The sequence below is a fragment of the Nomascus leucogenys genome, chromosome 13, assembly GCF_006542625.1.
Source record: "Nomascus leucogenys isolate Asia chromosome 13, Asia_NLE_v1, whole genome shotgun sequence".
Classification (NCBI taxonomy): Eukaryota; Metazoa; Chordata; class Mammalia; order Primates; family Hylobatidae; genus Nomascus; species Nomascus leucogenys.
This window is the reverse complement of record NC_044393.1, coordinates 52,107,106-52,132,733: the sequence shown is the minus strand read 5'-3', so window position 1 is coordinate 52,132,733 and position 25,628 is coordinate 52,107,106. Positions and strand designations below refer to the sequence as shown.

The 25,628-nt window shown below is 39.9% G+C and overlaps 1 protein-coding gene across 4 annotated transcripts in view; it reads left to right on the top strand.

Annotated features, from left to right (window-relative positions):
* FBXL13 (F-box and leucine rich repeat protein 13) overlaps nucleotides 1–25,628 on the top strand; it is a 271,872-nt gene that overhangs the window by 38,091 nt on the left and 208,153 nt on the right. For all 4 annotated transcript variants that reach the window (XM_003268180.2, XM_030826693.1, XM_003268179.3 and 1 more), the window contains 4 exons: nucleotides 9,973–10,040; nucleotides 10,646–10,794; nucleotides 11,833–11,942; nucleotides 14,150–14,317. In XM_003268180.2, coding sequence (XP_003268228.1) covers nucleotides 9,973–10,040; nucleotides 10,646–10,794; nucleotides 11,833–11,942; nucleotides 14,150–14,317 — 495 coding nt within the window. The remainder of the gene's footprint in view (nucleotides 1–9,972; nucleotides 10,041–10,645; nucleotides 10,795–11,832; nucleotides 11,943–14,149; nucleotides 14,318–25,628) is intronic.

Here is a 25,628-nt window from a genome sequence, read left to right as displayed (position 1 = left end):
ATAGGCCCTGTGTTTTTTTGGAATTTTCAGCTTTTCTGCTCTGGTTTCTCCCCATCTTTGTGGTTTTATCTACCTTTGGTCTTTGATGTTGGTGACCTACAGATGGGGTTTTGGTGTGGATGTCATTTTTGTTGATGTTGACAATATTCCTTTCTGTTTGTTAGTTTTCCTTTAACAGTCAGACCCCTGAGCTGCAGGTCTGTTGGAATTTGCTGGAGGTCCACTCCAGACCCTGTTTGCCTATGTATCACCAGTGGAGGCTGCAGAACAGCAAATATTGCTGCCTGATCCTTCCTCTGGAAGCTTCGTCCCAGAGGGGCACCTGCCTGTTTGAGGTGTCTGTCGACCCCTACTGGGAGATGTTTCCCAGTCAGGCTACGTGGGGGTCAGGGACCTGCTTGAGGAGGCAGTCTGTCCGTTCTCGGAGCTCGAACGCCGTGCTGAGAGAACCACTGCTTTCTTCAGAGCTGTCCGACAGGGACGTTTAAGTCTGCAGAAGCTGTCTGCTGCCTTTTGTTCTACTATGCCTTGTCCCCAGAGGTGGAATCTATAGGGGCAGTAGGCCTTGCTGAGCTGCGGTGGGCTCCGCCCAGTTTGTGCCACCTGGCCTCTTTGTTTACACTGTGAGCTACTGAAGCCTCAGCAATGGCAGATGCCCCTCCCCCCGCCAATCTGCAGTGTCGCAGGTCGATCTCAGACTGCTGTGCTAGCAGTGAGTAAGGCTTCATGGGTGTGGGACTCACCGAGCCAGGCATGGGAGGGTATCTCCTGGTCTGCAGGTTGCTAAGACTGTGGGAAAAGCTCAGTATTTGGTCAGGAGTGCCCCGTTTTTCCAGGTACAGTCTGTCATGGCTTCCCTTGGCTTGGAAAGGGAAATCCCCTGACCCCTTGTACTTTCTGGATGAGGCGACATCCTACCCTGCTCCAGCTCGCCCTCCGTTAGGTGCACCCACTTTCCAACCAGTCCCAATGAGATGCACCAGATACCTCTGTTGGAAATGCAGAAATCATCCATCTTCTGCATCGATCTCGCTGGGAGCTGCAGACTGCAGACCGCAGACCGGAGCTGTTTCTATTTGGCCATCTTGGAAGCATGCCCAAAAATATTCTTTTACAGACAGGGTCTCACTCTGTCACTCTTGCTGGAGTGCAGTGGTATGATCATAGTTCACTGTAACCTTGAATTCCTGAGCTCAAACAATCCTCCTGCCTCTGCCTCCTGAGTAGCTGGGACTACTAGGTGTGAGCTACCATACCCGGCTAATTTTTTTTTCCTTTGGTACAGACAGAGTCTCACTGTGTTGCCCCAGCTGGTCTCAAAGTCCTGGCCTCAAGAGATCTTCCTACCTCAGCCTCCCAAAGTGCTGGGATTACAGGCGTGACCCACTGTGTCTTTTAAAATAATAAAATAAAATATAAAATATTTTAAAATAATGCTATCACAGAGGAGCACCGTGTAAAAAAACCCTAAAATGTAAATGAAAGATGTGGATTTGAAAAGTTTTACTGATGAAAAAAGTTTAACTATGGAAAGGAAACTTAATCTTAGGACCCTTAGGGGCTGGAGTTTTAATCATTTGGGAGAGGCAGACAGTGCCTGTGCCCCAAACAAGAATCAGTTGGTTGATAATCGGTTGATCCTGTATTCTTGTTGGCTCTGCAAAGGTATTTTATTTCTTTTGAAACTGAGTATGTTACTGTTATCTGATAAGGCATCAAAATAAACATTACTGTAATCTGGAAGGAGTAAAAAATAGTAAAGTGTGGAAATAATGAAGATAGGAACTAGATTCATGTTGTTTAGGATAAGTTTAAGTGTAACATATAATAATAATGATGTGATATTTATGTATATTCTGTCTGCTATTTATGGCATTTTAGGTGTTCTAAGGAATGACTTTGTAAATTGTAGTTTAAATTATTTCAGGGACTTTACTTAATGAAGTTGGTAACAAACATTAACATGTTTAAGAAACACTGAGTTTCCAAAATTGTATTTATTTAAATATGTGTTTATTGATAAAAAGCATTAAAGTACAAATGTTAGTGAGCGTTTCTGTCCAGGCACAACAGAGGTATCTGGTGCATCTCATTGGGACTGGTTGGACAGTGGGTGCACCTAACGGAGGGCGAGCTGGAGCAGGGTAGGATGTCGCCTCATCCAGAAAGTGCAAGGGGTCAGGGGATTTCCCTTTCCAAGCCAAGGGAAGCCATGACAGACTGTACTTGGAAAAACGGGGCACTCCTGACCAAATACTGAGCTTTTCCCACAGTCTTAGCAACCTGCAGACCAGGAGATACCCTCCCATGCCTGGCTCGGTGAGTCCCACACCCATGGAGCCTTACTCACTGCTAGCGCAGCAGTCTGAGATATTAAAGATATTTAATATTAATTTAATATTAAATTTAATATTAATTTAATATTAATTTAATATTAAATTTATATTAAATTAATATTAATTTAATATTAAATTAATATTAAATTTAGTATTAATTAATATTAAAGATATTAATACCAGTCTTTAGGTATTAAAGACTCTTTTGGGCCAGGCACTGTGGCTTGTGCCTGTAACCCCAACACTTTGGGAGGCTGAAGTGGGCAGATCACTTGAGGCCAGGAGTTCAAGAGCAGCCTGGGCAACATGGTGAAACCCCATCTCTACTAAAAATACAAAAATTAGCTGGGTGTGGTGGTGCACACCTGTAATCCCAGCTACTGAGGAGACTGAGGCACGAGAATCGCTTGAACCGGGGAGTGGAGATTGCAGTGAGCAAAGATCGTGCTCCAGCCTGGGTGACAGATTGAGACTCTGTCTCAAAAATAAATAAATAAATAAATCAGTAATTTGCAGAAGATCAAGAAATAAGAAAAATGACTCATCATGAAAAATTCAGCACTTCATACCATGTCGTGCTGCTATATATAAAGATATATTCTCTCTGTATTAAAGACATGGCTTCTTTTTGCTATTGTTATTAACTTTTAGGGCTTTTGAAAAATAAAAAAAAATCAAAGTTGGGAGGGATTTAAATTAGGCATATCTATTCAACACATATTTATAATCCCCATTCTGTTTTGCTAGTATTGTTCTAGAACAGTGGTCACCAACCTTTTTGGTACCAGAGACTGGTTTCGTGGAAGAAATTTTTTCCATGGGTTGTGGTGGGATGGTGGGGGTGATTTAAGGATGAAACTGTTGTACCTTAGATCATCAGGTATTAGTTAGATTCTCATAAGGAACGCACAACCTAGATCCTTTGCATGCACAGTTCACAGTGGGGTTCGTGTTCCTGTGAGAATCTAATGCTGCAGATGATGAGGTGGAGCTCAGGAGGTAATGCTCACTTGCCCACTACTCACCTCCCACTGTGTGGCCCAGTTCCTAACAGGCCATGGACCTGTACCAGTCTGTGGCCTGGGGGTTGGAGACCCCTATTCTAGAATGATACTATGTGGGATATAAGTGAAGCTCATTAATGAAGTAAAGGCATGGTACTTTATAATATGGTGAATTATGTTAAGACAATTTCATATATAATCTTTTGATTTGCAGGTTAACTGAGCAAAAAAGGGAATTGCCTGCCAGAAGAAAAATAATATTACAATATACAGAAAGCTAAAAATTATAATATAAAGTTAATGATTTACATTTATTTTACATTTGGTTCTTACCAGATTCTTAATACTTTATTAGGTACTTTAAGTATTTTATAGAACTGAAACTTTTTTTCTATAGCTGTTGTTTAAATGCATTTTTTTACATATAGTAAATGGATATCTTACAAAATTAAAAATTAATGGGACCAATTACTACTTATATTAAAGAGCCATAAATTTGGTATCTGTTAAGTCAACAGTAATGATTTGTAATAGTATTTCATTATTTTTTCATTTACTACAACACTTCCCCAGGTCTCACCAGCCTGGGATATAAGTAGAGCAGTGTTAATAGGAATATCCCAGATTTCACTGCCTCTAGCTCCTGTCTTCATAACACAAGAGGTCAGTTTCCTCTTCAAGTTCTACCCATTTGTGTTTGGGAATCCCAAAGCTATCCCATGTGAATTAAAGAATTCCTCCTAGTGTCTGTATGGAACCTGTGAGGCCATCTGAAGGGGAACCCTAGAACTGCCACCCTGGTCTTCCTAAGAGCCCCAATGTCTGCCTGAGCTGGTGTTCCAGGCTGTACACCTGCAAATCCTTAAGTGCCAGATACTCTTCCTTTCCCTTGGCCTGCCAACTTTACTTAGACCACACTGGTTGGTCACACGTTTCACAAGATGCCGTATTTTTCTGAAGACTGCTAATAACTCAAACTCATACTTCAATACTAAAGCCACATTTGTTTACCTGCCGAAATAGTACCACTTTGTGGCAATACTTAAACTTTTAATTCGTTTTCCCACCAGCTTTGAAAGGAAATACCTCTCAGTAAAATTTTAATTTGAAAGATTGTATTTCAAAAATTGGCATAATGTAAGACTTTTGTAATATTTTTTGTATCACATTAGTTTAAGTTTTAAAAATGTAAAGTCACATTAAATCTGATGGCCTTGTGCTCTGTGTGCTGTACAGTAGTGGGGAACATGCTGAGAGGTGACAGCATGCTGGCAGCCCTCACAGCCCTCGCTCGCTCTCAGTGCCTCCTCTGCCTGGGCTCCTACCTTGGCGGCACTTTAGGAGCCCTTCAGCCCCCCGCTGCACTGTGGGAGCCCCTTTCTGGGCTGGCCAAGGCCGGAGCCGGCTCCCTCAGCTTGCCAAGAGGTGTGGCGGGAAAGGTGCTGGCAGGAACTGGGGCTGCGCACGGTGCTTGCGGGCCAGCGCGAGTTCCGGATGGGCGTGGGCTTGGTGGACCCTGCACTGGGAGAGGCCAGCTGGCCGGCACTGCCGTCTCCACTGGCCCTGGGCAGTGAGGGGCTTAGCACCTGGGCCAGCAGCTGCTGTGCTCAATTTCTCGTGGTGCCTTAGCTGCCTTCCTGCGGGGGCAGGGCTGGGGACCTGCAGCCCACCATGCCTGAGCCTCCCCACCACCGTCTGTGGGCTCCTGTGCCACCCGAGCCTCCCCAACGAGTGCCGCCCTCTGCTCCACGGTGCCCAGTCCCATCGACCACCCAGTGGCTGAAGAGTGTGGGCACATGGCGCCAGACTGGCAGGCAGCTCCACCTGCAGCCCCAGTGCGAGATGCACTGGGTGAAGCCAGCTGGGCTCCTGAGTCTAGTGGGAACTTGGAGAACCTTTATGTCTAGCTAAGGGATTGTAAATACACCAATCAGCACTCTGTCTCTAGCTCCAGGTTTGTAAACACACCAATCAGCACCCTGTGTCTAGCTCTGGGTTTGTGAATGCACCAGTTGACACTCTGTATCTGCCTACTCTGGTGGGGACTTGGAGAACCTTTGTGTCCACGCTCTCTTATCTAGCTAATCTGGTGGGGATGTGGAGAACCTTTGTGTCTAGCTCAGGGATTGTAAACGCACCAATCAGCGCCCTGTCAAAACAGACCACTCAGCTCTACCAATCAGCAGGATGCGGGTGGGGCCAGATAAGAGAATAAAAGCAGGCTGCCTGACCCAGCACTGGCAACCGGCTGGGGTCCCCTTCCACACTGTGGAAGCTTTGTTCTTTCATTCTTTGCAATAACTCTTGCTGCTGCTCACTCTGGGTCCACACTGCCTTTATGAGCTGTAACACTCACCAAGAAGGTCTGCAGCTTCACTCCCGAAGCCAACGAGACCACGAACCCACCGGGAGGAACGAACAACTCCAGACGCCCCGCCTTAAGAGGTGTAACACTCACCGCGAAGGTCCGCAGCTTCATTCTTGAGCCAGCAAGACCACGAACTAACCAGAAGGAAGAAACTCCGAACACATCCAAACATCAGAAGGAACAAACTCCAGACACGCCACCTTTAAGAACTGTAACACTCACTGCGAGGGTCTGCAGCTTCATTCTTGATGTCAGTGAGACCAAGAACCCACCAATTCCGGACACAATGCCTTTCCTTCACTTTGTATTGCACAAATAGTGCTGCATGCCTCATAGGAGCAGTTCTTTTGGATTCTGCCTGCAGTTCTTTCTTCCCTAAGACTCAGACCCCTGATTCAGGTGGCAGAGACAGATGCCATGTGGCTCCCCACCCCTATCCCCATTCTTGTCTTTCTTTCAGAGGATAGGAAAAGAAAAAAGAAAAAAACAAAAACAAAAAACAAAAAAACCTTTCTTAGTATCTGTCTGTCAAAACAAAAATATTTAAATTGACTTTTAGAACTGTGTGTGTGTGTGTGTGTGTGTGTGTATGAGGGGGATGGAGAGAGAGACAGAGACAGACAGAGAGAGACAGCAGAGAGAGAGAGAGAGAGAGGGTCTCACCATGTTGCCCAGGCTGGAGTGCAGTGGCACAATCATAGCTTGCTCACTGCAGCCTCTATCTGAGCTCCAGTGATTCTCCCACCTCAACCTCCCAAGTTGCTGGTACTACAGGTGCATGCTACCACACCCAGCTAATTTTTTATTTTTTAGTAGAGACAAAGTCTCACTATGTTGCCCAGGCTACTGTTTAAGTCCTGAGCTTGAGGGATCCTCCCACCTCAGCCATCCAAAGTTTTGGGATTGCAAGTGTGAGCCACCATGCCTGGCTGACTTCTAGAATGTAATATTAGACAGGCCCAGGTAACAGAATCCATTAGATTTAGGCCAATGTTATCCCACCTCCACACCTCATACTCATTAAATGTTGAAAATATAGAAAATGAGAAGGAAAAACTAAAGCTTTTTTTCTGTAGCTATTGAAATCCTCACATCAACTGAGTGTGCAATGCAAATATATGGTCCTTGTCTAGATTCTAGTTTGAACAAACCGTATAAGACATTTGGAGGCCAATTCCGGAGAGTTGGCTATGGCATGGGTACAATGATATTAAGCAATTACTATTAAGTGTCTAAGGCAGGATAATGGAATTGTGGTTGCAAAGAAAATGTACTCATTTTTTAAAAGATGGATATTATAAGATTTGGGGGATGAAATGTCATGATGTCTTAATTTGTATACTTTAAAATAGAAAAAGCAAGTATGGCAGAATGTTGACAATGTTAAACATGGACTGTGGGTATTAGGTGTTTATTTTATTTCTCTGTAAGTTTGAAATTTTAAATCTTATTTTCCTCCAACCCTGGCAGAGGAATGAAATTTTTTTATAAGCTATTTTTTTTTAGGACTGGGTTGTAATCTTGCTACATATATCTTTTCAAAAAGAAATCAGTTTTATATTTCACTTCTTTTTCTCTCCTAATCTATAAAAATATGTTTCCTTGAAACTAGTGTGTGTGCTATTGTATGCTGCTGGAGCTCAGCTTAAAATTTGGGCCTTAACACTCTTCTGTCCCAATTGTACGTGAGGAATAAGACATACTCTCAGTCATAATAGTGACTAATCACAGCAGTAATTCCTAGACAGGGTAAGAGTAGAGAGCTAAGGAATCTTGGGAAGTGAGCCTGGGTAGTTTACAAGTTTTGCAGGTGATTCCAACTGGCTTCTTGTAGGCCACTGGCCTAAAAAAGTAGTGTTAAACCCTAACTTAATACTATGAAAAATCTTTCGCAACTAATTCATTATTTATTTACACATTCCCACTCTTTAACTTTAAAAATCATCTCTTATGGTAGAATTTTTTCTTTTATTTCCAGCCTAGAAATTAACCTTACAGTGTACCTGGACTCTCAGAAATCATATTGTGATGCACTGTCCATTCCTCCCTCACTTTGTTTATAACTGCAGGTGTCTGGGGACAGCAGCACTAGTGGTGTGAGTGTTATGTGAGGGTACTCTGAGGCCATGTGTAGCCAGCACTAACTTGCTGTTTATCCACTGACTTGCCCACAAAGTTGTTACCAGAATCCTTTGCCCTCCATTTGTGGTAGTCAGATGGCAGAGAATTGGCTTGCATCTAAGCAGTTTTCTAATTCTGTTGATGGATCAATACATATATATTTGTTGAGCTCCTACTCTGTGCAAAACACTGCCAGCTGGAATTAAAAGGTGAGAGGAAGAATATTTTTCAATCAGAAGCAGTTAAACATTATGCAGCGACTATGAAGGGTGGGAAGCCATTGGCTGGAGTGTAGGCGGTGGAAACATAAATGGAGGAAGTGAAGCCATGTGACTAAGTGGTCCAAATGTGCCCAGTGGCTGGATTGGCCAGAGATTCCTTGGAGCTGCAGTGAAGTTAACACATGCCCACCCCCAAGTGGGGAATGGGGCATTACTGGGCTGGAGTCCTCTTGCATATTAGTCCCTTGGAGATGCTCTCTTAAACTTGCTTTTCCCTGTGAAGAAAACAAGAGTATACCAATAATAATAATAAGGAAAAATCGTGATTTTAATTGTTTCTTTTTCTCCTTCCTTCCTTTCCCCTCCCTCTCTCCCTCCCTCCCTCGTTCCCTCCCTCCCTGCCTTCCAAGCTGGGAGAACAATAAATGTAAAGTTAAAATAAAAATTTATGAAGAGAAACTCTTAAAAAATGAATATTAGAACAACAAAAATTCTGGTGTATTATAAATCATGAATTAATGAGGATTTAAATTACTTCTTTCAATAATAGAATAGAAAATACTTTTATGCTGTTTTAAAGAGTTGATCATCAGAAAAGAAAACTTGAGTTCAAATGGTACTTGCTGAATTTTAATAATTCTTTTCAAAGTCATTATTACCATAATGTTTTGAACTACATTCATTTGGTCATATAATATACTCATATTTTTATGACATCATTTACTGTAGTTATTTATTTAGGACTTTTCAGGTAATATCATCTAAAAAGAATCAAGCTCATGAAATTTAGGGACCTACAACAGTACTGAAAAATTGTAATGTTAATGAAATTTGTCTGCCTGTGCCACCTCATCCCCTTCTTGGTTTTTATCCTGCCTGCTGTAATATCCTCAGTACTCCTTCTTTATTCATCTGGATTCCTTTCTTCTATAAAAATCTGAATTTAGTGAAAAATGACTTGAATCTTTTATGTTTTCCCTCACTGTAGGCATAATTTGCATTTAATCTCCATCAAAAGTGAGGATTTTCACATGGCAGGGGTCCTTTGGGCCTTTCTTGTATGCCTAAAATAAATCTGTGATGAACATGTGTATGCCATATCTGTTAATTTAACAAAGTATTTATACCAATGTGCAAAGGAGAAAACATTTGCCTTAGAAAAGTAGAATTCAGAATTCCTGGCTGTTGGTATAGATTTGAACCAAACTTACCTATGCACCAAATAGATGTGACTATATGTTTGTATATCTATATAGTAAGCAAAGTGGCAATAAAATAAGAGGAAAACACCATTAACAACAGTAGCCATGTGCATATAATAAATATGTTAATATAATAATATCTTTATTTATTAAAGAATGCACAGAAGGTGTAGATGATTTCAGTTAGGTGTTGCCACATGTTATTGTGAATAGTTGTAAGTGATAAATTTGCATCTCTTTAAGCATATTCCATAGTTTAGACTTTTAATTTATGTGGTTTTCCTATTCCTGCTTGGTAAATGAGGAATTCCTCTATGTTGAAAAGAGAATCTCAGTTTATATCCTTGAAAAAATCATTCTGTTTGATTCAGAATGATTCAGAAAATCATTCTGTTTTAATAGTGAACAGCAGAACTGCAATTCTATACTATTATAAATATAGCTTATCATAACAATGCCATGATGCTTAACTCAAAATGCTTCAAACTAAGTGAGATATAATGGGAAAATATATTAAGCTGTTATTTTAAGTTAAAAAAATACACAAAATTCCAAAACATAAATGGTATATAGTTCTTTCAGCCCATTCCTGCCTCCAACTGCCCAATTCCCTTCCCTCTTGGCATCCATTGCTCTCTTTTTCTTGAGTATCTTGCAGAGGTAGTCTATGCATTCCATTTATTTCTAATATTTGTTATTTCAATTATTTATTTACTTTAGATGGCTCCAGAATTGATGATAAAAGCCTGTAGCTTTTATACTGGACATTTAGTAAAGACTCATTTTTGGTAAGAATGTGATTTTTACAAACAATTTCTTCCTCTTTGAGTTTTTATTCTTGATATTCTCCATGCAAAGAAAAATTCACTTTTGGCCAGTTGTGCTGATTTTATCTGTTTAATCATGTTTCTACCATTTTGTATCATATATTTCTTTTATATTTAATCAGCTTTTACTTAGTTAAAATATGTATTTTACTTCTTTAAGGTATAACTATCTTTTCTTAAAAAATAAAACTTTAAAATTAAAATATAGTTAGTTTCACAGTCCACTTATCTGAAACCCTTGGAGCCAAATATGTTGTGGAATTTAGATTCCTTTTTAAAAAGACGTCATTAGGTGGTTCTTTTGGTAAATTGGAATTATGACAACATGATTTTATCCCATGATTTCTTTATTTTATCCAAAAAGAAATATGACTCATATAATCTCCATTTTTCTCTATAACTCTTAGGAATTCTTCAGGTCATACCCAAGTTGTAGAAGTTTGTGTCTATGCTGTGGCTTTTGAGGTCATAAAAGAGATATCATTCTTTTTTCCCCTTAATTTATTTACTGATATATTGCCCTAATATCAAAATATTATTTTTAAAAAAATATCTTCTGCCTGCAGCACTTGGAGAGACATAGCTCGTACAAATGAAAATGTCGTCCTGGCTGAAAAAATGAACAGAGCAATGACATGTTACAATTTCAGACTTCAAAAATCTGTATTTCATCACTGGCACTCTTATATGGAAGACCAGAAAGAAAAACTTAAAAGTAAATTCTTACATAGTAGCAATTACTTTTTGTATCCATTTATTGAAATAATAAAAAAACTAACAGTTAAGCATACTTTGTATACTCAGAGAACCTATTGTTTTTATGTCTAGACAGTTGTCATGAAATGAAGGTAGAGCTGCTAATTTAAAAATAATGAGATTTGTCTCAAAGGATTTTATTTTAATAGAAAACGTTTAAAATCAAATCTTGTGTGCATTTGTGTGTATGTATACATGAATATAAATAGAATCTACTATGGGCTTTTTTACAAAATAGAGAGCTGGATGGGTTCCAAATAGTATGGACAGGTACCAAAATTGACTATTTTTGTAAAGAGGTTTATGCTTTTTACAAATATTACATTTAAAGTATATATGACGAAACTTAAAAATAAAAATTATCTTCTCTTAAGACCTTGGGGGTTATACCGAGTGGGTGGCAGGTACGTTCATGTGATCCATGCCCACTCAGTATAACCTCCAAGAGCTCTTGCCTTCCAGTTAGATTTTTTTGCAACTCTCCTGATAATAACTTGTTTATGACTGTTGCAAACCAGAGAATCATTTCTTTTTGACTGGCTTTGGTTGGTACCTCAGTTAGAGTGGACCCTCCGAAGATTTTAACATTAGTGTAACGAAGGGTTAGGAAGTGGTTAATCATAAGACATAAAATTAAATTCAAAGGCATTGGATCTAAATGGTACCTTATGACTGTATTTCTTATGAAAAAGTTTAGAAGTTCTGGTTTTACAAAGAACAACCTTGTTTAAAAAAAAGAAATGATACATGTCTTGACATTTCTATTGCAGCTATTAAATCTTAATTTCTAAGGGCAAAGGTGATGTTTCCAGGTTAATAAAGTCTCGAGAGTACTAATGCTATCAAAAGTAATTAATTTCAAGTGTAAATAAAACCAAACAAAAACGATCTGATGCGACATTGTCTAATAAACATGATAGACTATTAAATCACTTTGTGTTTTTTGGAAATAGCTATAACTATTAATATATACAGTAATCTAGTAAATTTCCTTCAGATATGCTATTGCGGATACAACAGATCATCTATTGTCACAAGCTAACCATTATCCTAACAAAATGGCGGAAAACAGCAAGACATAAGAGTAAAAAGAAAGAAGATGAGCTGGTATTGTATATTGAAACAAATTTTTTAAGAATCCGAATTTTTCAGTTATATTCATGTTGCCTCAAATAATAATGCTGTGTGTGGAAAATACTAAAATCCTGAATATTATCTACTTTTGATGAGATTCTTGTTATTTTTTTATTTTTATTTTTTTGGGACAGAGTTTAGCTCTTGTTGTCCAGGCTGGAGTGCAATGGTGCAATCTTGGCTCACTGCAACCTCTGCCTCCCAGGTTCAAGCAATTCTCCTGCCTCAGCCTCCCGAGTAGCTGGAATTACAGGTGCCTGCCACCACACCCAGCTAATTTTTTTGTATTTTTCGTAGAGACGGGGTTTCACCATGTTGGCTAGGCTGGTCTTGAACTCCTGACCTCAGGTGATCTGCCCACTTCGGCCTCCTAAAGTGCTGGGATTACAGGCATGAGCCACCGCGTCTGGCCAGGATTCTTGTTCTTTAACTTAATAATTTAAAATTTACTTCAGCTATTAGTATATCATTACTTAATATTGGTTTAGTATGCTCAAAGTAACACTATGATCAGATGTAGAAACATGCTGGATTTTTTTTCTGTAGTACGTTAGTAGGAGATATTTTATTAATATTCTTTGAAATACAAAGTAAGGGTAGATAGGAAAGAGAATGTGGGGTGAAGTTAAATCCCCTTCTTTTGTGGTTGCCCCATGGATCAATGCCTCTACTCACCTGAATTTGGTTCAGATGTTGAGACTGACAATAGCACACACACAGCAAAAGAATATGAGGAGATTTATTACTTACATATGCTTAAAACAGTGCTAGAGCCTGTGCTGAGCTTTAAGCATCTCAGAGGTTACTTGAGATGCTCTCTAGAAGTTTATAATCTATAGGTTTTGAGCTGGTGGTCTTGTAGGCTGTCCTCTAGGCTTTGCCTTTTGCAAACTACCTTTTCAATGTTACCAGTGAAACAGCTGTACTTTGGGTACCTAACACTATGTTAGTCTGCTCATTCACTGCTTTCCACTAGTCTGTATATTAAGCTAGTGTTTTGATAACTGCCCTCTATGCCTGATCACTGATTGTCTAATAGTAAAATAGGTAGCTGTACATGACCAGTCCCCCCTTGTACACCCCCTTCAGCTAAACATCCCTGAATATAAAAATTAGCCAGGCATGGTGGCGGGCCCCTGTAATCCCAGCTACTTGGGAGGCTGAGTCAGGAGAATCTCTTGAACCCTTGAGGTGGAGGATGCAGTGAACCAAGATCACACCACTGCACTCCAGCCTGGGCGACAAAAGCGAAACTCCTTCTCAAAAAAGAAACAAAAAATCCCTGAGAGCAGGCAGTATTGTTCTCTTAGTATTCTCCATATGCTGAGCATAATGTTTTACACACAGTAGTTGATATATATTAATATATATAATGTATGTTATATATACTATAATAATATTAAGATATATGTATATTATATATATTATATAGTTAATGGTGTGTTTAGAGAACTTTTTTTCTAGATATATGATTTATTGACCTAACAATCATTCTACATTCCCTTAAATGGAGTGAGGATGGCAAGTGTATGCTGGGAGCAGAGGCAGGGAACACCTATGTGTCAAGTGCTCCACGTGTGTTCTTCCTCAGGCTCTAATGTGTGTGTGTATACACACACATACATACACACATATACATACACATATATATATTACATCAATATATATTACGCCAATATTGTGTATATGTTTATGACTGAAATACTTACTACCTTTATTTATTACACAGTTTTCAGAAGTGTATCAAAAGTTAAAATGGGGACTTCCTGTGACAATAAATTTGGCAATTTCCCAAATACATTACTTCTGACTTCCCTTTTTTGTTATCTGTATGTTAATCACCTTCACTCCGTGCACCAATTACCAGTTTTATCATTGCCAGAGCCTTGACTTTGTGGTCCTCACTTCCTCATCTGTGAAAGAGGAGACTAGTTCAGCTTTTCAAGATGGCTGCCTGTGCCAGTGTTTTATGACAACTAATGGAAATGATCTGTAATACTTTGGTGGTTCAGAGAACATTAAACATGCTTATGAAAAATTATAGTTTATGTAGTAATGATGACGATCATAAATAATGTTTAATTGGTCCTATTCTTGTGTCAAGCACTGTGCTTTGTGTCTGTCATCTCTCTTGACCATTACAGCAATTCCATGGAATTTTAAAATTATTTTCATTGCAGATATTAAAACATGAACTTCAATTGAAAAAATGGAAAAATAGATTAATACTCAAAAGAGCTGCTGCAGAAGAATCCAATTTTCCTGAACAAAGTTCTTCTGAAGTCTCTCTTGTAGATGAGACTCTAAAATGTGACATTTCACTGTTACCTGAAAGAGCAATATTACAGGTTTGTATGAATTCAGTACCCATTATATTCTATAATCTGCCATGTGTGGTGGTGCATGCCTGTAATCCCAGCTACTTGGGCGGCTGAGACAGGAGAATTGCTTGAACCCAGGAGGCAGAGGTTGCAGTGAGCCGAGATCACACCATTGCACTCCAGCCTGGGCGACAATAGCAAAACTCCATCTCAAAAAAAAAAAAAAAAAAAAAAAATATATATATATATATATATATATATGTATACACTACAATCCTACTCGATATATTGCATTCAGTTAGAATAAGGATATTTTTGCCCATTATTTCTTCGTTTACAAATCACCTGCTCCTATCTTGTCTGTTTTTACATTGTAATTCCTATAATTTTCTTACTGGTTTGTAATAGCTCTTTAAATTGGCAATATTAGCCTTTTGGAATATATTTGGATATTTTTTCCCCCACACTTGATGTTTGCTTTCAATTTTGCTTGTGGAGTCTTCTGGTGACAGAATTTTTTTTGTTTGTTTGTTTTTTTGTTTTTTTGAGATGGAGTTTCACTCTTGTTGCCCAGGCTGGAAGTGCAATGGTGCAATCTCGGCTCACTGCAACCTCCGCCTCCTGGGTTCAAGCGATTCTCCAGCCTCAGCCTCCAGGTAGCTGGGATTACAGGTGCCCACCACTACGCCCAGCTAATTTTTTGTATTTTTAGTAGAGATGGGGTTTCACCATATTGGCCAGGCTGGTCTCAAACTGCTGACCTCAGGTGATCCACCCACCTTGGCCTCCCAAAGTGCTGGGATTACAGGCATGAACCACCACACCCGGCTGATGACAGAAATTTTAAAGCCTTATGTAATAAAGTCTGTCATCTTTGCCCTAATTATTTCTCTCTCTCTCTCTTTTTAACTTTTATTTTAGGTTGAGGGAGTATATGTGAAGGTTTGTTATATGCAGGTAAATTGCGTGTCATAGGAATTTGGTGTACAGATTTACTTTGTCACCCAGGTTATAAGCCTAGCATTCAATAGATACCTTTCCAATCCTCACCATCCTCCCACCCTCCACCCTCAAGTAGATCCTGGTGTCTGTTCTTCCTTTCTTTGTGTCCATATGTACTCAGAAGTTTAGCTTCCACTTGTAAGTGAGAATGTGTAGTATTTGGTTTTCTGTCCCTGTGTTAGTTTGCTTAGGATAATGGTCTCCAACTCCACCCACGTTGCTGCAAAGGACATGATCTCATTCTTTTTTATGGCTGCATAGTATTTCAATGTATATATATATACCACATTTTAAAAAATCCAGTCTACTGTTGATGGGCATTTAGGTTCATTTCGTATCTTTGCTATTGTGAATAGTGCTGTGATGTGCATATGCATGCATGTGTCTTTATGGTAGAATGATTTATATTCCTTTGGACATACACCCAATAATAGGATTGTTGGGTTGAATGGCAATTCTGTTTTATGTTCTTTGAGAAGTCGCCAAACTGCTTTCCACAATGGCTGAGCTAATTTACATTCCTACCAGCAGTGTGTAAGCATTTCCTTTTCTCTGTAACCTTGCCATTATCTGTTATTTTCTGACTTTTTAATAATAGCCATTCTAACTGGTGTGAGATTTACATTTCTCTAATGATTAGTGATGTTGAGCATTTTTTCATATGCTTATTGGTTGCCTGTATGTCTTTTTTTTTTTTTTTTTTAGAGAATTACGGTAAGGATTTTTTTTTTATTTTTTTTAAGGTATCATGACAATCTTTAATATGTATGCACCCAACAGCAAGACATTAAATTATAAATGGCAAAACTCACAGAAATTCAAACAAATAGACAATACTACCATTATAGTTGGTAACTTTAACAATTTTTCTTTTAAAAATTGATAAATCAAGGAAGTAAAATACATCAATAAGAATATAATTGAATGAAAAACACCATTAATTAATCTGATCTAATTGACATTATACCACATCCAATGACATCAGAGTACATATACTTAAGCTTGTATGCAAGATTTACAAAATTAGACTACATTCTGGGCCAGAAAAACATACCTTAACAAGTTTCAAAAAGCAGAAATCATAGAAGACATATTTCCAGATAGGAATACAATTAACCAAAGATATAAATAAAAGGAATAGAGCTGGAAAATGCCCTAATGTTTGGAAATTAGATAAAACATTTCTAAATAACATCTGGATCAAAATTCTTTTGAGAAGTGTTTGTGTGCTTTGACTACTCTTTTAATGGTTTTTTTTTTGTTCTGTTTTGTTTTGTTTTGTTTTGCTTTTTTGAGATGGAGTCTCGTTCTGTCGCTCTGACTGGAGTGCAGTGGAGCGATCTCAGTTCACTGCAGGCTCTGCCTCCCAGGTTCACGCCATTCTCCTGCCTCAGCCTCCTGAGTAGCAGGGACCACAGGTGCACGCCACCATGCCTGGCTAATTTTTTGTATTTTTAGTAGAGATGGGGTTTTACCATGTTAGCCAGGATGGTCTCAATCTTCTGACCTCGTGATCCACCCACCTCGGCCTCCCAAAGTGCTGGGATTACAGGCGTGAGCCACCATGCCCGGCTAATGGTGGTGTTTTTTTCTCGTAAATTTGTTTAAGATCCTTATAGATTGTGGATATTAGACTTCTGTTGGATGTATAGTTCACAAATGTTTTATCTCATTCTATAGGTTGCCTATTTATTCAGTTGATAGTTTCTTTTGCTGGTAGAAGCTCTTTTGTTTAATTAGGACCCATTTGTTAATTTTTGTTGCAATTGCTTTTGGAATCTTCATAATGAAATTTTTGCCAAGTTCTATGCCAAGAATGGTATTTCCTAGGTTATCTTCCAGGGTTGTTACAGTTTTAAGTTTTACATTTAAGTCTTGAATCTATATTGAGTTAATTTTTGTATATGGTGTAAGGAAGTGGTCCAGTTTCAATATTCCGCATGTGGCTAGCCAGTTATCCCAGCATCATTTATTGAATGAAGAGTTCTTTCCCTGTTGCTTGTTTTTCTTGATTGTGTAGATGTGTGGCATTATTTCTGGGCTCTTTATTCTGTTCCATTGGTCTATGTTTCTGGGTTTTTTTTTATACTTTAAGTTCTAGGGTACATGTGCACAACGTGCAGGTTTGTTACATATGTATACATGTGCCATGTTGGTGTGCTGCATGCATTAACTCGTCATTTACATTAGGTATATCTCCTAATGCTATCCCTCACCCCTCTCCCCACCCCACTACAGGCCCCAGTGTGTGGTGTTCCCCATCCTGTGTCCATGTGTTCTCATTGTTCAATTCCCACCTATGAGTAAGAACATGCGGTGTTTGGTTTTCTGTCCTTGCAATAGTTTGCTGAGAATGATGGTTTCTAGCTTCATCCATGTCCCTACAAAGGACATGAACTCATCCTTTTTTATGGCTGCATAGTATTCCATGGTGTATATGTGCCACATTTTCTCATTTGATGGATGTTTGGGTTGGTTCCAAGTCTTTGCTATTGTGAATAGTGCCACAATAAATGTATGTGTGCATGTGTCTTTATAATAGCATGATTTTTAATCCTTTGGGTATATACTCAGTAATGGGATGGCTGAGTCAAATGGTAATTCTAGTTCTAGATCCTTGAGGAATCGCCACACTGACTTCCACAATGGTTGAACTAGTTTACAGTCCCACCAACAGTGTAAAAGTGTTCCTATTTATCCACATCCTCTCCGGCACCTGTTGTTTCCTGACTTTTTAATGATCGCCATTCTAAATGGTGTGAGAGGGTATCTCATTGTGGTTTTGATTTGCATTTCTCTGATGGCCAGTGATGATGAGCCGTTGTTTCATGTGTCTGTTGGCTGCATAAATGTCTTCTTTTGAGAAGTGTCTGTTCATATCCTTCGCCCACTTTTTGTTGGGGTTGTTTGATTTTTTCTTGCAAATTTGTTTAAGTTCTTTGTAGATTCTGGATATTAGCCCTTTGCTAGATGAGTAGATTGCAAAAATTTTCTCCCATTCTGTAGGTTGCCTGTTCACTCTGATGGTAGTTTTTTTTTGCTGTGCAGAAGCTCTTCAGTTTGATTAGATCCCATTTGTCAATTTTGGCTTTTGTTGTCATTGCTTTTAGTGTTTTAGACATGAAGTCCTTGCCCATGCCTATGTCCTGAATGGTATTGCCTAGGTTTTCTTCTAGGGTTTTTATGGTTTTAGGTCTAACATTTAAGTCTAATCCATCTTGAATTAATTTTTGTATAAGGTGTAAGGAAGGGATCCAGCTTCAGCTTTCTACATATGGCTAGCCAGTTTTCCCAGCACCATTTATTAAATAGGGAATCCTTTCCCCATTGCTTGTTTTTGTCAGGTTTGTCAAAGATCAGATGGTTGTAAATGGGTGGTATTATTTCTGAGGGCTCTGTTCTGTTCCATTGGCCTATATCTCTATTTTGGTACCAGTACCATGCTGTTTTGGTTGCTGTAGCCTTGTAGTATAGTTTGAAGTCAGGTAGCGTGATGCCGCCAGCTTTGTTCTTTTTGCTTAGGATTGTCTTGGCAATGCGGGCTCTTTTTTGGTTCCATATGAACTTTAAAGTAGTTTTTTCCAATTCTGTGAAGAAAGTCAGTGGTAGCTTGATGGGGATAGCATTGAATCTATAAATTACCTTGGGTAGTATGTCCATTTTCACGATATTGATTCTTCCTATCCATGAGCATGGAATTGTTTTCCATTTGGTTGTGTCCTCTTTTATTGTGTTGAGCAGTGGTTTGTAGTTCTCCTTGAAGAGGTCCTTCACATTCCTTGTAAGTGGATTCCTAGGTATTTTATTCTCTTTGAAGCAATTGTGAATGGGAATTCACTCATGATTTGGCTCTCTGTTTGTCTATTATTGGTGTATAGGAATGCTTGTGTTTTTTGCACATTGATTTTGTATCCTGAGACTTTGCTGAAGTTGCTTATCAGCTTAAGGAGATTTTGGGCTGAGACAATGGGGTTTTCTAAATATACAATCATGTCATCTGCAAACAGGGACAATTTGACTTCCTCTTTTCTTAATTGAATAACCTTTATTTCCTTCTCCTGCCTGATTGCCCTGGCCAGAACTTCCAACGCTATGTTGAATAGGAGTGGTGAGAGAGGGCATCCCTGTCTTGTGCCAGTTTTCAGAGGGAATGCTTCCAGTTTTTGCCCATTCAGTATGATATTGGCTGTGGGTCTGTCATAAATAGCTCTTATTATTTTTAGATACGTCCCATCAATACCTAATTTATTGAGAGTTTTTAGCATGAAGGGCTGTTGAATTTTGTCAAAGGCCTTTTCTGCATCTGTTGAGATAATCATGTGGTTTTTGTCTTTGGTTCTGTTTATATGCTTGATTACGTTTATTGATTTGTGTATGTTGAATCAGCCTTGCATCCCAGGGATGAAGCCCACTTGATCATGGTGGATAAGCTTTTTGATATGCTGCTGGATTCGGTTTGCCAGTATTTTATTGAGGATTTTTGCATCGATGTTCATCAGGGATATTGATCTAAAATTCTCTTTTTTTGTTGTGTCTCTGCCAGGCTTTCGTATCAGGATGATGCTGGCCTCATAAAATGAGTTAGGGATTATTCCCTCTTTTTCTGTGGATTGGAATAGTTTCAGAAGGAATGGTACCAGCTCCTCCTTGTACCTCTGGTAGAATTCGGCTGTTAATCCGTCTGGTCCTGGACTTTTTTTTGGTTGGTAGGCTATTAATTATTGCCTCAATTTCAGAGCCTGTTATTGGTCTATTCAGGGATTCAACTTCTTCCTGGTTTAGTCTTGGGAGGGTGTATTTGTGCAGGAATTTATCCATTTCTTCTAGATTTTCTAGTTTATTTGCGTAGAGGTGTTTATAATATTCTCTGATGTTAGTTTGTATTTCTGTGGGATCAGTGGTGATAACCCTTTTATCATTTTTTATTGTATCTATTTGATTCTTCTCTCTTTTCTTCTTTATTAATCTTGCTATCGGTCTATCAATTTTGTTGATCTTTTCAAAAAACCAGCTCCTGGATTCATTGATTTTTTGAAGGGATTTTTGTGTGTCTATCTCCTTTACTTCTGCTCTGATCTTAGTTATTTCTTGCCTTCTGCTAGCTTTTGAATGTGTTTGCTCTTGCTTCTCTAGTTCTTTTAATTGTGATGTTAGGGTGTCAATTTTAGATCTTTCCTGCTTTCTCTTGTGGGCATTTAGTGCTATAAATTTACCTCTGCACACTGCTTTAAATGTGTCTCAGACATTCTGGTATGTTGTGTCTTTGTTCTCATTGGTTTCAAAGAACATGTTTATTTCTGCCTTCCTTTCATTATGTACCCAATAGTCATTCAGGAGCAGGTTGTTCAGTTTCCATGTAGTTGAGTGGTTTTGAGTGAGTTTCTTAATCCTGAGTTCTAGTTTGATTGCACTGTGGTCTGAGAGACAGTTTGTTATAATTTCTGTTCTTTTACATTTGCCGAGGAGTGCTTTACTTCCAACTATGTGGTCAATTTTGGAATAAGTGCGATGTGGTGCTGAGAAGAATGTATATTCTGTTGATTTGGGGTGGAGAGTTCTGTAGATGTCTATTAGGTCTGCTTGGTGCAGAGCTGAGTTCAAATCCTGGATATGCTTGTTCACTTTCTGTCTTGTTAATCTGTCTAATGTTGACAGTGGGGTGTTAAAGTCTCCCATTATTATTGTGTGGGAGTCTAAGTCTCTTTGTAGGTCTCTAAGGACTTGCTTTATGAATCTGGGTGCTCCTGTATTGGATGCATGCATATTTGGGATAGTTAGCTCTTCTTGTTGAATTGATCCCTTGACCATTATGTAATGACTTTCTTTGTCTCTTTTGATCTTCGTTGGTTTAAAGTCTGTTTTATCACAGACTAGGATTGCAGCTCTTGCTTTTTTTTGTTTTGTTTTCCATTTGCTTGGTAGATCTTCCTCCATCCCTTTATTTTGAGCCTATGTGTGTCTCTGCCTGTGAAATTCGTTTCCTGAATACAGCACACTGATGCGTCTTGAGCCTTTATCCAATATGCCAGTCTGTGTCTTTTAATTGGAGCATTTAGCCCATTTATATTTAAGGATAATATTGTTATTGTGAATTTGAGCCTGTCATTATGATGTTACCTGGTTATTTTGCTCATTAGTTGATGCAGTTTCTTTCTAGCATCAATGGTCTTTACAATTTGGCATGTTTTTGCAGTGGCTGGTACTGGTTGTTCCTTTCCATGTTTAGTGCTTCCTTCAGGAGCTCTTGTAAGGCAGGCCTGGTGGTGACAAAATCTCTCAGTATTTGCTTGTCTGTATAGGATTTTATTTCTCTTTCACTTATGAAGCTTAGTTTGGCTAGATATGAAATTCTGGGTTGAAAATTCTTTTCTTTAAGAATGTTGAATATTGGCCCCCACTCTCTTCTGTCTTGTAGAATTTCTGCTGAGAGATCCACTGTTATTCTGATGGGCTTCCCTTTGTGGGTAACCCGACCTTTCTCTCTGGCTGCCCTTAACATTTTTTCCTTCATTTCAACTTCGGTGAATCTGACGATTATGTGTCTTGGAGTTGCACTTCTCGAGGAGTATCTTTGTGGCGTTTTCGGTATTTCCTGAATTTGAATGTTGGCCTGCCTTGCTAGGTTGGGGAAGTTCTCCTGGATAATATCCTGAAGAGTGTTTTCCAACTTGGTTCTTCTCCCCATCACTTTCAGGGACACCAATCAGACGTAGATTTGGTCTTTTCACATAATCCCATATTTCTTGGAGGCTTTGTTCATTTCTTTTTACTCTTTTCTTCTCTAAACTTCTCTTCTTGCTTCATTTCATTCATTTGATCTTCAATCACTGACACCCTTTCTTCCACTTGATGGGATCGGCTACTGAATCTTATGCATGTGTCACGTATTTCTTGTGCCGTGGTTTTAAGCTCCATCAGATCATTTAAGGACTTGTCTACACTGGTTATTCTAGTTAGCTATTCATCTGATCTTTTTTCAAGGTTTTTAGCTTCTTTGCGATGGGTTCAGACTTCCTCCTTTAGCTTGGAGAAGTTTGATTGTCTGAAGCCTTCTTCTCTCAACTCGTCTAAGTCATTGTCCATCCAGCTTTGTTCCGTTGCTGGCGAGGAGCTGCGTTCCTTTGGTGGGGGAGAGGTGCTCTGATTTTTAGAATTTTCAGCTTTTCTGCTCTGTTTTTTCCCCATCTTTGTGGTTTTATCTACCTTTGGTCTTTGATGATGGTGACGTACAGATGGGGTTTTGATGTGGATGTCTTTTCTGTTTGTTAGTTTTCCTTCTAACAGTCAGGACCCTCAGCTGCAGGTCTGTTGGAGTTTGCTGGAGGTCCACTCCAAACCCTGTTTGCCTGGGTATCACCAGCAGAGGCTGCAGAACAGCGAATATTGCTGAACAGCAAATGTTTCTGCCTGATCATTCCTCTGGAAGCTTCGTCTCAGAGGGGTACCCAGCTGTGTGAGGTGTCAGTCTGCCTCTACTGGGAGATGCCTCCCAGTTAGGCTACTCAGAGTTCAGGGACCCACTTGACGAGGCAGTCTGTCTGTTCTCAGATCTCAAACTCCGTGCAGGGAGAACCACTACTCTCTTCAAAGCTGTCAGACAGGGACATTTAAGTCTGCAGAGGTTTCTGCTGCCTTTTGTTCGGCTATGCCCTGTCCCTAGAGGTGGAGTCTACAGAGGCAGGCAGGCCTCCTTGAGCTGTGGTGGGCTCCACCCAGTTCGAGCTTCCAGGCCACTTTGTTTACCTACTCAAGCCTCAGCAATGGCAGGTCCCCCTCCCCCAGCCTCACTGCCACCTTGCAGTTTGATCTCAGACTGCTGTGCTAGCAATGAGGGAGGCTCCATGGGTGTGGGACCCTCCGAGCCAGGCACAGGATATAATCTCCTGGTGTGCCGTTTGCTAAGACTGTTGGAAAAGCGCAGTATTAGGGTGGGAGTGACCCGATTTTCCAGGTGCCATGTGTCACCCCTTCCCTTGGCTAGGAAAGGAAAGTCGCTGACCCCTTGTGCTTCCTGGGTGAGATAATGCCTTGCCCTGCTTCGGCTCTCGCTTGGTGGGCTGAACCCACGGTCCAACAAGCCCCAGTGAGATCAACCTGGTACCTCAGTTAGTGAGATGAGCCCAGTACCTCAGTTGGAAATGCAGAAATCACCCATCTTCTGCGTCACTCACCCTGGGAGCTATAGACTGGAGCTGTTCCTATTCGGCCATCTTGGAACCTCCCCACCCCCCGCCACGTTTCTGTTTTTGTAACGGAACCATGTTGTTTTGGTTACCATAGCCTTATAGTGTAGTTTGAAGTTGGGTAATGTGATGTCTCCAGCATTGTTCTTTTCACTTAGGATTACTTGGCTATTTGGACCCTTTTGTGGTTCCATATGAATTTTAAAATAGTTTTTTTCTAATTTGGTGAAAAATGCCATTGGTAGTTTGATAGGAATAGCATTGAATCTGTAAATTGCTTTGGGCAGTATAGCCATTTTAACAATATTGGTTCTTCCTATCCATGAGCATGGATTGTTTATCCATTTGTTTGTGTCATCTCTGTTTTCTTTTTTGCATTGTTTTGTAAATCTTGTTGTAGAGGTCTGGCCGGGCGTGGTGGCTCACGCCTGTAATCCTAGCACTTTGGGAGGCCGAGGCGGGCGGATCACGAGGTCAGGAGATCGAGACCATGGTGAAACCCTGTCTCTACTAAAAATACAAAAAATTAGCTGGGGGCAGTGGCGGGCACCTGTAGTCCCAGCTACTCGGGAGGCTGAGGCGGGAGAATAGTGTGAACCCGGGAGGCGGAGCTTGCAGTGAGCCGAGATTGCGCCACTGCACTCCAGCCTGGGCGACAGAGTGAGACTCCTTCTCAAAAAAAAAAAAAAAAAAAAAAAATCTTGTTGTAGAGGTGTTTGACCTCCTTGGTTATAGCTGGTTATAGCTGTATTCCTGTTTATTTTATTCTTTTTTTGTGGCTATTGTGAATGAAATTGAATTCTTAATTTGGCTCACAGTATGGATGTTGTTGGTGTATAGGAATACTATTGATTTTTGTACATTGCTTTTTTTTTTTTTTTTTTTTTTTTTGAGATGAGAGTCTCACTCTGTCACCCAGGCTGGAGTGCAGTGGTGTGACTTGAACTTACTGCAACCTCTGCTTCCCGGGTTCAAGCAATTCTCATGCCTCAACCACCCAAATAACTGGAATTACAGGCATGGGCCACCAAACCCAGCTAGTTTTTGTATTTTTAGTAGAGACAGGGTTTAGCTATATTGGTCAGGCTGGTCCGAACTCCTGGCCTCAAGTGATCTACCTACCTCAGCCTCCCAAAGTGCTGGGATTACTGCCATGAGCCACTGTGCACAGCCAGTACAGTGATGTTGTATCCTGAAACTTTGCTGAAGTTGTTTGTCACATCAAGGAGCTTTTGGGCAGAGACTATGGGGTTTTCTAGGTATAGAATCATATTGTCTGCAAACAGGGAGTTTGACTTTCTCTTTTCCTTTGAGTGTCTTTTATTTCTTTCTATTGCCTGATTTCTCTAGCTAGGACTTCAGTACTGTGTTGAGTAGGAGCAGTGAGAGAGGGCATCCTTGTCTTGTTCTGGTTTTCAAGGGGAATGCCTTCAGCTTTTGCCCATTCAGTAGGATGTTGGCTGTGGGTTTTTCATAAATGGCTCTTATTATTTGAGGTATGTTCCTTCAGTGCCTAGTTTGTTGAGGGTTTTTAACATGAAGGGATGTTGAATTTTATTGAAAGCCTTTTCTGCATCTATTGAGATGATTGTGTGGTTGTTTTTAGTTCTCTTTATGTGGTGATCACATTTATTGATTTGCACGTATTGAACCAACCTTGCATCTTAGGGATGAAGCCTACTCAATCATGGTGGAAAAGCTTTTTGATGTGCTGCTGGATTCGGTTTGCTAGTATTTTCTTGAGGATTTTTGCATCCGTATTCATCAAGGATATTGGCCTGAAGTTTTCTTTTTTTGCTGTATCTCTGCCAGGTTTTGGTATCAGGATAATGTTGGCCTCATAGAATGAGTTAGGGAGGCATTCCTCCTCCTTAATTTTTTAGAATAATTTCAGTGAGAATGGTACCAGCTCTTCATTATACATCTGATAGAGTTCAGCTGTGAATCCATCTGGTCATGGGTTTTTCTGTTTGGTAGGCTTTTATTACTGATTTGATTTTTTTTGTTTGAGGCAGGGTCTTGCTCTGTCACCCAGGCTGGAGTGCAGTAGTGTGATCATGGCTCACTGCAGCCTCAACCTCCCAGACTCAAGCAATCCTCCCACCTCAGCCTCCAAATAGCTGGAACCACAGGCATGTGCCACTATGGCTGGC